Genomic DNA, 16748 nt, shown 5'->3' on the forward strand with positions numbered 1-16748 from the left:
GACTACCAACTGTGTTGAAGATGTAATATATTTGTTCTATGTGTTATCATGCATGAAACACGTTTGAGAGTGATTGTCAGATTAGCTTGACCTGTAGACAAGAAGGCAATAAAGAAGTAAAATGTTGGCGTGGCGAATCTTTGCAGCTAACAAAGTCATGTTCAATCGTTTCCGGCCCATCACATACTATTTTGGGATGTCCTTTAGCGAGTACTGAAAAAACGTTTCGTCATAATTCTCACACAGTACGTTATCTTCTACCAGCAACGCTTGATGAAGTACCATATGATATGTTTTTCTTCATGGGTTTGCACAGCTTGTGGAAGACACGAATGCAAGACCGCAATGCAGAGCCCACCACCTCTTCAAGCGAACACTTCATTCGAATGGCTATCCACCTAAAAAACATTTACGACGAGCTAGACTTTAGACCAGAGTGGTACTCTGTCTTAGAGAACTGTTTGACCTCACCCCTTTTTTGTTTGTATAACACGATATGAAGAACTCTCCATGTGAGGAACTCGCGCTGTGTTAGCCATTTAGTGTTTATGAGTAACGCTTGAACGCTTACTTTCGCGATTTGATTGTACTTTTGTTCGCTTGATTTTGTCTTTATTGCCCAAGTACTTTAATAAATACCATGGAAAAAGAAATGTTGGCGTGGCATAGTGGTTAGTTTGCTCAGTTCAAGATTCAGAGGTGGCAGGATCGATTCTGCGCTGTCGCATTTTTTTGCGGATGCTTTTTACATTGCTTTTTATACATATATTTTATTATTTCTTTAGTGGCAGCTCGTCACGGTGGTTCTCACGCTGCTTCGCGCTTCCGCATTGCCGGCTGGAGTGTGCCATTCACCATTCGCTACACCATACGCCACCACGCACCTTGTGCCACCAACATTTCCACCGCCATAATCCACCAAAACGGTAGATGGTGGAATCCACCATTCCTATGGTGGACGTTTTTTTCAATAGGAAAGAGAGAGCAAACATTTATTCGATGTTCCACGCAAGAAAATTGATGAATGGTATTATGGAGGCGCTGCGTTAGAGTACCTCGAACGTGCAGCGGAGACGAGCAAGCGCATAAAATCATGTCACACGTGAGACATGAGCGCCATCTGGCAGTTTTCTTGGAAAACGTAGCGCGGCTCTGAGACGGACGTGCGCGCCCGTCTCAGAGTTCGTTTTTTCGTTCAATTGTTGCACGGTCAGCGCAGCGTGATAAATGATTCCTTCCTTAGGGTTACTTATGTATGCCTTTTCTGGCAAAAGACGCACATGCAGAATATATACGTGTTGGTATGGTGCCTCAGATATGCGAAATAATTGCTTTTTAATTGACAATCTCACAAGTATGAAGGCTGAATCTTGAGCAACATTGGTGGGCGCTGCAGGAGGGGTCGGCTGTTTAGTATATCGACTGGTGCTGTTTCGAGTACCTGGTACCGCTGAAGGTGGACAAACCGACAAATGTACAGACAGACAGACAGACAGACAGACAGACAGACAGACAGACAGACAGACAGACAGACAGACAGACAGACCAAATTTTTCGTCAAAAGCCCCCAAGAAATACTATAGTTTTTAAAAATCCTTTTTCTCCTCAACCCCGGAACGTCCTTCAACCTCTGCCCATTGGAAATATCTTCTCCGGAGTACTATGCGCTCCCTTCAACAAAATGGTGCTACTTAAAATATTTGATCCTTCGCAACCGTCTTCAGTCTAGCTCCACTAGAGCATTCATCGCACTCACAAGTTTGTCTTCACTCCTTCTATTCTTGGTATCTCCCCGCTGCCACCAAGTGTCACACCCGCGAATGCAAAGTGAAAAACACACCCGTGAAAGCAAAGGAAAGGAACACATTTCTAACACAAACAAGGCACCGTCGCCTCAGCATCACTTCATTCTCTTTTTCTGCAATTCGCTCACTCGTACCACGTGGCTTTCTTCCTCTTCATTCAGCTGGCTCCAACAACACGTAACAATATATGCATATGTAACGAACAATGCAGCTAGTCCGGAGAAGACTATTTGTTGGGCGCTCACTTGTTCACTTAAGTCCCAAATAGGAATCGGTCTATCGATTGCTTAAGTGGCTCATCAGTTTCTTTTCCTCTCTTCTGGCAAAGGTACGTTTCGTCGTGGCAATTGTCGCTATTATAGCGTGCCATTGTCTGCTAGGAGGAAGTGCGTTTTGTAACATTGAAGCGCATATTTGTGTTGTAAGCACTTTGAGCGCCTGCCTATCTATCTATCTATCTATCTATCTATCTATCTATCTATCTATCTATCTATCTATCTATCTATCTATCTATCTATCTATCTATCTATCTATCTATCTGTTTACGGCAGGGTGCTCTCGCGATCACCCCCTTAGCTTTGCATCAACCAAAATTAGCATGCGTGGGTAATATGGTTTGACGAATATGATGCGCTAGTCAAAACTTGAATTTTTCACAATAACATTGCGTATGTCGTCAAGCACTCAGTAGCCCATACCCAAGGGAGAGTATGTCCACTGGTTTGCGGGTACGTGACACAGGTGATTGAAACTTAGTATCTACCTGCCAGGACCAGCGAGAACACGCATGGGTATATTTAATGCGTTAGTGTGAAGAAAAAGCTGACATCGGCTGCGCTGACCCAACGAAGGCATACGTAATGTATCATGGTCTCATCACTAATTGAACCCCAGAACTCAGCGTGGCAATCCAGTATTCTACCACATAGCCGTGCCAGGCCTTGGAACTAGTTTCAAATAAACCTTCATGTTCGTAAACTTTAATTTTGGTTGAGGTGCTTGCAATGCAATGTTATAAACATTACATATGCACTCTTTTCATAGAGCTGTCACGTCGGGCTAACATAGACCGATGAGCTTTTTTTCGACATGGGTCAAATGGAAAACCAAAACTATCTCAAATAAGGCTACATATTGAAATTAAATACCCTAGATTTTCTGAAAAACATTACGAATAAAAATTAACAACATTTAGTAATTTATTATTAGTGTAATAAAAGATGATTGAAAGTATGTATGTGCCAAAACATCTTTAGCTAGTCTCGGTTTCGATTTCACCCACACTAATAAAAAGCGGCTGAATTGTAGTTACGTGAAATGCAATGAAAATGGTTTATCAAGCAGTGTTCAGGGTTGCCATCTACGCGAGCACCTTCAGTTAAAATTGACTTATCACTTCTGGTGTTGCTAATACTCATGCTTCTGCTGCTATTTTTGCGCAAGTCCAAACAACTGGTATTTAAGCATCCGCCACATTTCAACATATGTCTATGCGTGCAACACTTGTACATATATTTAGCTTCATATGAATGCGGGTCGCTGAATAAAAAAAAATTACAAGAAGGTCACCGTCTCTCCGCATGCTTCGCATAATGTCGTTAGCCAATGTGCGTGGAATCTGTCGAAATTTTAGTATAGTCATGACACGTGTCAAATGTTCTCCTTATTGTTGACTAATAATTTATACTTTTTTTCAGTTCTTCAACCAGATGGAGCCAATATGGACTGTCGAAACAACTCACAGAGGACATTTCATGTGCGAGGTAGATAAAATATTGGAAATTAGGCCATTGTCCATTTCATACACAAGGTGTGCGTTTCTCAGAAGACGTAGGTAAGCTTTTGTGTTTCCACCACCTATCTTCTGCTGGGCTCACACGTGTCTTGTTTGCAGGTGTGAGTTTCAAATACTTGGAGTACTTGATCCACAGCACATGGACTGGATGAGTATATTTCACAGAGGTAGGAATAAATTGCGAGCTTATTCAATGTATTTAAAATTTGAGTTTTACGAACACGACGTTTTTGACCCTATAACCACATTCAAGAAGCGATCCTGAAATACGTACATAATTTACGCTTAGGCAACTATTTAAAGTCTTATTCCTTGTCCTGAGTTAGACGATGCACAAAAAATTGAGTTACCTTTCATCCGCGGATGCCACCTCGCTGCATCGATAACCTTCAGTGTTATATGTCATAGAACCTTTTTTTTAATGCCAAGCATTTCTCAGTGAACTTCGCGACTTTGAGCGTATCTATCTATCTATCTATCTATCTATCTATCTATCTATCTATCTATCTATCTATCTATCTATCTATCTATCTATCTATCTATCTATCTATCTATCTATCTATCTATCTATCTATCTATCTATCTATCTATCTATCTATAGATTATTCTTTAAATCTAGCTATCTATTTATCTTGCCACCTGCGACTTTGAGCTCTCTTAGTTGTTTCGTTATTGGTATTGATGCTAAAATTGGTATGAAATAACATGATGGTACGACGAGCACAGGCGACTAGTCACAGCTTGAAAATTAATAAATGTATGTCGTTTGCATTATGAATTAACCTTCATGGTTTTGCTGCTCTTGCGGCGCTTTCGTTCACAAGACATAATGAAAAATTGGTGTGGTATGACATGACGACATGGCAAGTATACGTGACAGGCCCTAGCGTGGAAATTATGACATGCACACCATATAAGTCATTATAAACGCCACGCTTGTGGTGCGCTCACGGTCGTTTCGCTAGCTTCGTATAAACCAAATTTTGTTTTCCCGGACGTGATTGGATGACAAAGGTATATGACTGGTGCAAAAATGATAATCATCAGATTCATGTCATGTACGAACGTGACAACATACCATACTCATGATGCGCTCCCGGTCCTTTCGCAAGCTTCATATCAACCAAATTTGGTGGTACGTGATCTCGATTAACGTTGAAGGTATATCACTAGTTCAAACATAATAACAATCATATGCGTGTCATCTAAGAACATGACAACATACACCGTTCATGATGCGTTCACGGCCGTTTTTTTACCTTCACATATACCTTAATTGGTACTGCGAGACGAGAATGGACGTCGCCCACACATGATAATCGTGTCATGTAAGTCGTATACAGCACAATTTACGTCCGCCTCGTAACGTTGTGGTGCTAAAAACACACATCAACCTGCCTCCTTTGTGCATAGCATACCATCTATTCCCACTGTACGACGCATTTGCCCTTTGTTTTTTTTTAATTCTTATTGAATCCAAAACGACCTACGAGCAAGCATCTGTAACGCAAAAGATACAGTCCTATGCAGTTGTCAATCTGGAAGACAGTCAATGCGCATACTTTTTGAGAGCCCACGAAGACTTCTTTGAAAACTACCTTTTCCAATGCATGTATCAGAAACTAATGAGTAAGTGAACAAAGTCCTATAAAAACCCATACGCAAAACTTTGAGAAACCTAATAATTCATCACGCCAGCTAATGTACTACTTCTTTGTCCTTACACGTAACGCCTCGGGTATTCCTGAAACAATCTGCTTTTATATATCTTTTATACCTGCTCCCTAGTGCTCCCTCTTTAAATGAAGAAAAGCTGAACATACCTGTCCCGGAAGACCCTTCCGCCTTTAAATGTATAGTACTATTTTGTATTGTTGATAGTTAGGCACTGGAGGTGTCGAGAAGCTTTGAAATTAACAAATATATGAAAGAGGCGAGGCGAAAGAAAGGCAAAAGCACACACACACACACACACACCTGATAGTCGTGAATATGTTCATCATGCATAAGCGAATACGTGCATGACCACGTAAGGTGTTTGCTGCAAGCTTGGTGATCTTATATGTTGTTTAATAAAAAATTTTGTGAAAAGACAGCAACATATTATCCGCACTTCACGCACTTAATGAGTACATGTTAAGCAGAATATGGCAGAAACTGAGCTTTACTTGCCCCATTAATTGGTTCAGAGTCATGCGTGAAGAGGTGGAGGAACATGTTCATGCACGCTGTGTAGTAGGTGCGTGTTGAGAACCTACGAAACACGTCGATGGCGCTGTTGTGCTTGAAAGTTTTTACTCCAACGGGAAATGGTATCGCATATTCAAATGCACACATTTCTTTTGTTCAAGGAAAGGCATGCTTCAGCAGGCTTTCGTGACTATCTGAAGAGATTTCCTTTGGCAAAGTCTGGCCATGTCAATCAAAGCCACACAATATAAATGGAAGTGTAAAAAATAATGTACTATATTAGCGAAAATTCGCGATTATTGCGTCTAATGGTTGAGAGGATCCAGCAGCCAAATAACATTATGCACAATGTGTAAGAACAAGCCAACAGTAGCAGTTAGTTTCTGTAGCAGATGTCAAGCAAACACGTAGAAGCATTAGCCTCTACTAGCCAAGAGAAGGAACCCCTTGCGAAAATACAAGGCAGTATTCGGCAGTTAGCCAACATTATTGGTTATGAGCTACAAGACGGCATTTTTCAGCAGCAGCCGTCATCTGGCTACAGTAGATGACAGGCAACGCAGTTTAGCTTCCACTACCAACCACCATCAAGTACTGTATGAAGGTTGGTGCATGGTCTTCAGTGCACACTAACAATGCGTTGAGTGTACGACCTTTTGCTGTGTAAGCCATGTAGGCGAACCTACCGTCATTACCTCACATGACTTCCACCTTCGCATTTATTTTATGGTCATTGCCATATATCTGGCAAACTTTTCTGGAACAAACATGCCTAGATTCATTTTCACTGCTTTTAGCGCAGGCACGTATCTTTGTTCGAATTTTTTTTTTTTTGATACAGAGTGAATGTCTAGCCAAAGAGCCGTTCTTGAAGTCTTTTTTGAACTATTAGGAGCAAGAACATTATCTCTGCGTAGAATCAAAATGCACCCTAATTTTCCAGCTTTAAAAAATTCACAAATGAAAGATCCAAGCATTTTAGGTTCATCTTCTCTGCAGATAGTGTGTAGAGCATTATAATAGTATGTACAGCAAAAAAAAACACTAAACAGCCAATGTTTAGAACACATAAAAAGCAAAGATTATTGCACTGCTAATTACACAAAACATGAAATGTCGATTCAGTACTGATACTTTTTAAATATTACACAGAGAAGTAAAACTTTAGACTCTTTGATTTTATTCTGAGACGCTGTCAGGGGTTCCTAATTAAATATTCTTTCCACTGCTTGTTTGTGAAAGTATCAGCCGCAATACCTTTTCTGTTGAGGCAACTTATGAAGTTCTTTATATTTATGACCACAATTGATTCGAGAATATGGTATATGTGATGAACCATTTGTTCTTATGTTGTAAGGTGTTGCAGATGACTCTGAGGCCAATATTCACAAAGCAACCTCAACCTTATCTCGAGCTTTCCTTAACAGTTTTACGTTTTTGCTGTGCTCGATGGCCAAAGTGGGCGAGTATGGTTCAATCAATCTTGTTATCTTTTACCTGGTTACCTATGTTTGTCCTTATAACTCAAATAAACAGTACAGGAACTTGAGGAAAATGTGAGCGACGGCTAAGGTTGGTTTGTAAATACGGGCCCAAGTTTGATAAACAAAGTTAGAGCAAAAGAGTTTGTAATGTCATTAGTGCTTTGTACATATCTGCAATAAGGATGGCCGAAATGTTAATCATCTCTCTTTCTTCATTTTTCAGGCAACTTCCAACGACTTGAAAGATTACTGTTCATGTCATTAGATAAATCTTGCGCTGTTTTTCGAGTCGAGTCTCTGACAGACTGTACGTACTCTGAATTCACTTTTACATCATAAAAAAAGTTTTCAAGTTACACAGCAGTCAAAAACAACTTAAAAAAACTAAGAGTTCAACACACAGTATTTACACTCCAACATAAAGTGTACTTAGAGTTGCGGTCTATGCATTATCATCGCCTTATTTTAGGGATGTTGTCACTCCTTGAATATTTAAGACTAGGCAAGTTGCCAAACAAATGTCTTTCATTCATGACGTACCTTTTAAAAGTGGAACGTCTTAACAGATGCCATAAGAGATATGATATCCTTTCAAAAGACGATATTCGTGCTTACATTAGGAAAGATGAATCTTTCGTTTTTGATACACGAGAATCTGATGGTAGCACACAACAACTAGATACAATTCGATTCAAAAGTAGTTTGGATGATAGCCTACGCCCGCTATGGTGGTGTAGTGGCTCAGGAACTCGGCTGCTAAACCGCAGGTTACGGGATCAAATCCTGGTCGCGATGGCCCCAATTTTGGTGGAGGTGAAAATTCTTCACACTCAGTATGCTTAAATTTGGGTGCACGTTAGAGAACCGAGGTAGTCGAAATTTCCGTGGCCTTTCAAAATCGTATTTCATGATTGTACGGCATCTTTCATGATCGTATTGTGGTGTTAGGACGTTAAACTCCGACCACTATAATTATTATCTATTTCTCATCCAAGTGAGTGAGAAGCGTTTCGCTGTTTTACGAGCTGAGGTTGCATCTATGAACCTTTCTAGAAATTGGCGCGCGCCCCCTATGGTGCCTGCAAAGCAATATGGGAACCTAGAGCGTTGGTGAAATGTTGTCTGCTTGAAGTAGCGTTGGATCACCCGGTTTCCTGTAGAATGGCTGTAAGAACGCATTGTTGCAGAAATATTGCGTGTAATAACCCTACTTCGATTTGCACTCACAGAACAGGCAGAAGCCAGTGCAACCTGATGCCAGCAAACACTAGTATCCTCGATTTATTATTAACCCGGGAAAATGCTCACGCACCCGAGAAAAGGCCCGATGCATTTAGAAACATTGCTTACTTTTCGCGGTGAGTCCCCTGTCCTTCGTTGACCGTATTTCCAAGTAGCGGATGCCTTCCTCTTTAGTTTTATTGGCAGTGCGACCGTGCAGCTTTATTATTAGTACTTCATGTCAGACACTATCACTCGTGATATGCTTCCACGCGATAACAAGTGCAAAATTGTGCACTTCGTGATAGATATTTGATGTCAAAATTCCACCTTCATCATTGGTATGGAACCTCACAATGCTGTAAAGATTTGAACACTAATTGCTTGTTTGAGATGCCACGTTTGAAAAGCTTTCACTTCGGACGCTAAGATTGGTAAAAACTAGCTACCAGCACATCCATAGGGCGGATACTTCGCGTGCATTATTTGTTTTCAAACAGCGTCAAACATGGTGTCTCCGCTTACTTCCTGTTTCCAACACTGTGAGTTCGAATTGGACTCAAGAATTTTGGACTTGGCTGCGTGAAAGGTCATCACTATTTAACAATTGGAAAAAATACATAACGAAATGAGCGTCAGTCAGTGTGCATAACTTACATAGTCTTCTAGTTTACTGTTTGAGCTCCCATGACCTCCTTTTTCATGATAGTTCATGCATATGCTAAATTATTAGTTTGTTCGTTGACCAGATGCCTCGCCAAGCAGCTGAAAACATATATTCTTTCCTGTCAGCTTTGCCAAAAGGACCATGAACAAAACATCTGAAGGACTGGTTACAAGCGTCCCTGCAGGGTTGTCTGCGAAAGCAGGCGTTTGTGGCGTAGCGTTACCATGGACGCAAGATACTAGGCGGGTTTCGACTCCCTCCAACGCATAGCCGTGAGTGGCATTGCTATGTCCGGCGAAAAGGGCATCCTTGAGGTTGAGCCAACGCTGGGTGATTGGACCTTTGAGGCACCCTCCCCCCCCCCCCCGGCCGAGGCAACACTACCCTTTGGCCCCGTCTTCACGTAGACGGCACGCGATAGGCTGACCCAACCAGGGGAAATCAGTAGTCGCCTTTTCCTATCTCTATCTCACTACATCTTCGTCTTTATCTTCTACTTTTTATCTGTCCTGTCATCTTCTCTTTTCCGTTTACTTCCAAATTTCCTGGTGGCGAGGGCAAACCCTGTGTAGTTGCCCAACCTTGGGTAGTTACATTTAGTTATAGCAGCAATGCATGGCTGGCGACTAAAGTGTACTTCCCTGAAGCGTCCCTTTGTTGGGCTTGGAGATGGTTGGCCACTATCACCACCATAGTTAAAATGCTTCTTGTGGGAAACCCTTTTTCCCTCACTCCCTGATCGCCGCCAAAAAAGGTAGCGCCCCGATGACAGCTTCTTTTCTGCACAACAAAAACAGACCTTCCCCTAGTACTATGTATTTCAGAGCTAAAATGAAACAAAAACAGTCAGATATATTTCACCAATCCTTGTCTTGAAAACGCTCACAGATTCCATTGGCCCTGGCTATAAAGTAACAAAGATGAGGAATGACAATCTCCTTCTAGAAGTTCGCGACAAGACTCAGTACGACAAGCTCTCAAAACTAGTAGCATTTGGTAACATCGCAGTATCAGTGGGCCCACATAGGTCGATGAGCACAGCGAATGGTGTCATATCTGATGATAACCTCCTCGAGCTATCTGAAATTAAATTGCTCGAAGGCTGACAGGAACAAAATGTAGTGAAGGTATCAAGAATAACAATCAGGTGAGATAGTAAACAGACCCCAACAAAGCACATAATAGTTGTCTTTGGTACAAGCAACCTCCTGACTCCATTGAAACTGGTCACTGTAAGCTTCGTGTCAGACCTTAAATACCAAATCCTCACCAATCGTTCAGGTGTCACCGGTTAAGGCACTGATCCCAAACGTGTAGAGGCCGCGCTAGGTGCGTGAAGTGCGCATCGTGTGAACATGTATCCGAAAAGTGCACATCAGAATCTTGTTGCGCTAACTGTGAAGGAGACCGCGCTGCCTACTCCCGATCATGCCCTGCATGAAAAAAGAGAAACAAATACTAGAACTTGAGGTCAAGTACGACCTGTCATTCCAAGAGCCACGTCAACGCTTTTCTGCGCAAAACCATTCTGAACCTTTCTTCGCCGACGCGGCCCAACGAGGCACCATGCCACGGTTTTAGGCATCCGCAAAATTCACGCCAAACCTGACTGCGGTTGGGCCAGAAGCACCTCCCGATGGAGCAGCTTGTACTGCTCCGCCTCCTACTCAAAAACGTCAGCAGACTGCAGAGACTGCAGGACTCCAGACCACTGCAAGTGCACTCAGCTCCGAAACTGCCATGAACATGCCTGCCAAGCAGGCACCATCCGCCAAGTCAGAAGAGGTGATGGACACAGGCCATACTCTTCTGGCGCTCCAGACGCCGAAAAAAAGGCGCAGCTCTTTGGAGCGGAACTAGAAAGAGAAACCCCGAATGACAGGGACCTCAACAGGTCCTGTAACCTGAGGCAACAATTTTAAACACACACCACTTAACTACAATAAAAATCGAGACACAACTTTTACAGTGAAACGTCAGCGGATTCCTGAGAAACCTCGACGATGTTCAATAACTTTTACATGAACATTCAGCAAAAGTGCTGTGTGTACAAAAAATACAACTAAAACCAAGATCACTAGTTTTCTACGCCAGTATATTATTTTTGGAAATCCCAGGAATTAAACCGTTGCGTCATCTGTTGGTGTGGCCATTATAGTACATCAAGGAATTGCATGTACTCATCTACCACTTGAAACATCTCTTGAAGCAGTGGCTATCCGAGTAGTTCTTCTGAAGAACTCGTCACCATCTGCTCTTTTAGGGGCAAAGCCCCTTATAGCGGCACCCCTACGTTCCTCGTAGCCATGTAACTAGTATAAGATTTTGACCTCCAAGGTGGTGCCGGTGAGAGATTTTCTGTGCTTTGTTGAACAATAAAAAATAGTGCTCAATGTACATGCCAATGGCTGCTAAAGGGGAATGAGAGACAGGAGCATTTGGCTATTAGGTAACGCTCACACTGCGATCCCCATTAGCAGCCATTGGCATTTACATTGAGCAATATTTGACAAGAAAGGGTCGCTAAGTCATACTAGCTGGGTGTAACCTCCTTAGTTTTAGAAAAGTTTAGCGAGCGTTGAGCCGCAGTGATATGTATACAGTGAAGTAGTATATACCATTAATGAACTCGAGGGGGTTTAAGGTGGGAAGTAGGCCCGAAATGCAAGCCGTGGAAAAGTAAAAGCCGAATTCTCTTGTCTCTCATTTCCCATTAGCAGCCATTGGCAAGTAAATTGAGCACTATCTGACAGGAAAAGGTTGCTACGTTAAACTCGCTGGGTGTAACCTTCTTGATTTTAGAAAGGTTTAGCGAGCGTTGGGCTGCAGTGACATGAATACAGTGAACTAGTATATACCATGAAATCGAGGAGGTTAAAGGTGAGAAGTAGACCCGAAGCGCAAGCCGTAAGAAAATGTGCGTGTGCTACCTCTCGTTTAGTCCATGGAATGTCCGCTGGATGGCGGTGCTTCTATATGGGGAATAATGATGAAAAGATGCGAGATGGTGGTACTTGGAGTGTTGAGTAGATGGATGAACGAACACAGACAGATGCATGGATGGACGCATGAACAGACGCAGGGGAGGATGCATGGATAAACTCAGGGACGGTCGTACGAACAGACGCACGCACAGATGGGGGGATGGACGCATGGACGGGCGGAAGCAAGAACGAATGGACGGACGAATGCATCACCCAAATCACCATGATTCACTCCATGAATAGGCTGCCAATTTTTTTAACATACCTCTATAGCACCATCGGAAAAACGTAAATTCCAGTCCCTAGTAGATAAACATCCAGAACCTTATATTCTTGGAAATTTCAATGCACATTGCAATCTATGGGGCGACACTCGCTGCGATACTCGAGGTCGCCTGTTTGAATAGTTCCTCTTCACTTCTAGCACGTGTCTTCTAAACCACAAAGTGCCCACTGTGGATGCTTGTGCGCAAGTATTCACAGTGCGAATGCAAAACTGAAGAATAGTACGTTAAAATGAATTTCACAATGTTTTTGTCGATAAAATTACGGGAAGCGTAATCTTTGTCCCTACTTTGAACCATACGATCTAAAGCATTGCCTCCGGGATGCAGCGCACAGGCAATTCATCTGTAGAGCAGACGACGGATGACAACTTGCCCTAAAGCGTGTTCTTCAGTCTAATGCAGCAGTCTTCGTGCGCCAAATGATAAAAATTTGTTATGAATCGTTTATGAACTCATTAAACATTCGATTCTCTTACCCAACGTGTTGCAAACACCTGGCCGTCACAGCAGCTCCATCTGTGTGTCAGTAATGGAGAGGCACCACATATTAGAAGTCTCAGTGCTCTACGTATAAGAGTGAATTCAGACACTGTAGAATACCGTGTTCAAAATAGTTACTCCTATCTGCTAAAACAGCCTTTCTTCACCAAATGCGGTCACGTTTACTCGCGTTCGAAGCTTGTTGCCGCTTTTTCGTTCCGATTTCTAGATTTCTCAACTTATCAGCAGATTCTCGAAAAGCTCTGATTTGTACCACAAATGTAGTCGCGAAAAACTAAATAATGCAACATGTTTTTCTATATTACTGTATGAGGGCCTTCGGTTGTCTACTTACGAGATTTTAAAAAAAATCGAAGATAGGGTTTTTTATTGTTCAAACTTCAGTGGAGTACACTTTTGCCAATACGAGAACTTTGAGGCAATTTATAAAAATATACATTTGCCCTACGGCATCAATAATTTACGTACCTAATGAACACACTATATCCTTAAATAGTGTCAAGTTTGAAAACGCTGCTTGCATTATATTTCAGAGAAAAAAATGGATAATACGTAACCTATTTTAAACTGTTGCAAAATTAGACATTTTTGAATCTATTTTCTTAAGGTCTATAAACTTAAAACCGTATGAATTCATTCTGCATTAAACATGCATTTATGGTAAAAAATATCTTCCTTGAAACAGCAATATTTGTCTTTTTATAACATCTGCAATTTTCGAAAATGTCAGGTGACAAAATTGGTGCCTCCGTGTTGGTGAAGTTTGATTTTTTTTCTCGGAAGTTATGCCGTTAATAATAAAACGAGCCTAGTGCCTAAATAGCCCGCCAACAATAGACCAATCTCTGCGTAGGGTAGGCTGACAGTAGTAGAGTCATCGGTCTTATGATAGCTGTTGGCATTTCGATTCACCTATTGTGCTTTTGTCTAATACTGGAAGGCAATCAATGCCCAATCTTTGCGAAAATCACTGCAGCAGCTTTTTTTTATTCAACATATCGAAAATAATGGCAGAGATGGCTTGAGTCAATTTTGTCGCTGGTACGTATCGCCATCCTTGTATAAATGCTGGCAACATGGACATTTCTTGTACGCCCTTTTCGTTGGCTGCGCCAGCCTTTCTTTTCCATTGTTGGATGCCACTTGTTGCCCGCGTTTTCGTTGGCTACACCCATTCTTTTTTTCAGGTTTTTCACTGAATCTGTTGTTTAACATGGCGTAGATTTGCGTGTAAAGGGATGCATATTTCCCACACTTTTGATATTAGGCAAATACGAATAATAAATAATTCAGGAAGTTTTGAAAATAATTAGGTATTAAGCTCAATGTTCTCCTGACCACTTGCTTGTACGTAAAAGACAGCAGCTGCATGGAACCGACTACAATTATTCTGAACAACAATCTTCCATTAAAAATTTAGGAAAAGGCAGCACTCAGAAATACCACAGCCGAAAGTACTCCCTTTTAGGGCTGAGTTGAATTATCAACTCATCGAAGGTTTCAGAAGAATTGAGTGAAAGTGAAGTATGGTGTAAAATAAAATTCATGAATGTCTCAACTTTCAAAAACGTTCGACACAATTGCAATTATTATCCAGCCTATGTACGGGAAAGTACAATACGTATATATATATATAGTAGATAATGTCGGCGGCTAGAGCTTGAAAGAATTCAATCATTTCAGAGTTTAAAAATTCGAGTGGTACAAAACCAAAATTTTTTTGTGTAAGACAAGCGGCAAATGGCAAACGAAAAATGAATGCATAGCTGGCGCGAAGCGACGTTGTTGAAGAACAAAATAATGCACACGCATGGCCACTACAACGTTAGGAGGAAGGGCTTATTTAACTAACAATCTTCAATGCGCACAAAGCAGTTCAGTACATGGGAATTCATAAACAAATCTAACGAAAATACACGGCACATATCCTACATGGGTAAATATGGAAAGTGAAATGCGCTAATGAAAAATTGGCTTACGGAAAGCGGTCCGAGCACAAATATCCAACAAAGAGTTTGTGAGAAGTCAATACCCATCGTCACTCATCGGCGAATGGCGTGTCGAAAAATAAAAACTATCAGGTCCTAAAATCAGCAATCCAGCTACTTTCTCACTATAACGTCGCCTTAGAATGACCTTCTATCGCGGCATCCGAGTGATTTTTACATGTAAAGCTGCTTATGCTCGGGGCTGTGTCCATCTCTCAGTGACCACTCGCTCCCCCTCTGCGCATGCGCAAACTCGAGCCTTCACCTCGCGCTCGCATGAGGAGGTGGGATGAGAATGCATTGAGGAAGTAGCAGAGCGTTGGCTTCGTTTCTCCTCTCCCGATTATCTTTCCGCCACAGCTGTGCGCTCGTATATAATGCAGTGCGCGCACGCTCATTTGCACTCTCCTATCAGCGCTGGGTGCTCAGACTTCAGCGCTCACGATAATATAGACAAATGGGGGGGGGGGGTGGTAACATCAGCTGTACACAACATATACACAACTCCAAGTTCAAATGAAAAATTTACGGAAAGAGACAAATGGAAAAGCAAAACGGCAACACAAGTGAACACCAGTGCTGCTTCGCGAGCCTACATGGTTCCTTTTATGGGAGACGGTGTAACTTCTTCCCCGATTATACTATGAGTGCTGAAGAGCTGGTGGCGACTAATACCGGAACCCGTACGACTAACAACCACCTTCTCTAATGTTAGCTGCCGGCGAGGACAGACCTAAACGCATAGGCATCTTCCGGGGTCCCCCTTTCCGCGGTCATTGTTTTCAAGGGCATTAAAAGCAAGGAACCACTGTGGAACCATCGCGAATAGATGAACTGTCCAGTTACGAGAGTTTTGTAACCAGCTACCACCATGCTGTCCCTCTGCAGGAAGAACAGAAGACACACTTTTTGAGCAAAAGCACCCGTCGTGCTGCTGCTGAAGCCTCCCGAATGCCGAGAATAATTATTTAGAGTGAACGTCTCTGCAAGATAACCCTCATGACAGCTTTTTTATTTGCAAAGAGGTACTGTGTGCGCTGTCGGGGCGAACCGAATAAACCTTCTTCTCATCCTCGCTCACCCCATTTGTCACACACTCCTCTTACTTTCTGCTTTACTTCTCATCCTCCGTCCGGCACTGTTGACGTGACGTTCATTGAGAGAATCATGGTTCTGAAATCATTTCTTCATTTTCTTTCGTTCAACAGCCTGCATGCTGGAGGGGTCTAGAGTGCAAACACCACTAATCGCGCATTTAGATACTTCGTGAGGGGTACCCTAATTTTGGACAGATCATCGCTGCAGTGCTCACGCAAAAAAAAGATACGATCTTACCATCTCATGATTTGTGCATCAAACACTCAAAATTCGTGGTGGTGCTGAAATCACACGAAACGTTTCAATTATTCAATAATACTAAAGCCAACAGAACATTTAAAGGGCACGTGCTCACAAGCCAAACTGGTGCAAAATATTCTTTTCAAAGCAAACTTAAATTCTCTTTTCCATTACCTTATCAAAGCAACACAGAGTGTCAACTCATTTATAGGCAATAGTTTAAGTTTTTTTTGCTATTTCTAGTGTAGCGGTGTATACGTTCGCTATATCGCACAATCAACATTATACTGTGGCAAGTATTGCACAGCTCAACATTCTGTTGCGTGTTTCTTTTCTCAGAAATGTCTTTCCATCAGCTCGAAAACTTGGTTGATCACCTGGCCCACATTTTTTTTCACTCCTCAACATCCATAATACTGACACGTGTATATACATAGAACAGGATGACGATGAAGGTGTTTCGCAGACTCCGGGTAGCGGGACAGGAG

At 42.1% G+C, this 16748-nt stretch overlaps 1 protein-coding gene across 1 annotated transcript in view; it reads left to right on the forward strand.

Annotated features, from left to right (window-relative positions):
- Nucleotides 1-16748, forward strand: part of LOC142771407 (uncharacterized) — a 43660-nt gene that overhangs the window by 20539 nt on the left and 6373 nt on the right. Inside the window, exons 2-4 of the mRNA XM_075872889.1 lie at nt 3503-3639; nt 3700-3767; nt 7498-7581. Coding sequence (XP_075729004.1) covers nt 3503-3639; nt 3700-3767; nt 7498-7581 — 289 coding nt within the window. The remainder of the gene's footprint in view (nt 1-3502; nt 3640-3699; nt 3768-7497; nt 7582-16748) is intronic.

This window comes from Rhipicephalus microplus, chromosome 9 (genome assembly GCF_043290135.1).
Source record: "Rhipicephalus microplus isolate Deutch F79 chromosome 9, USDA_Rmic, whole genome shotgun sequence".
Taxonomy (NCBI): domain Eukaryota; kingdom Metazoa; phylum Arthropoda; class Arachnida; order Ixodida; family Ixodidae; genus Rhipicephalus; species Rhipicephalus microplus.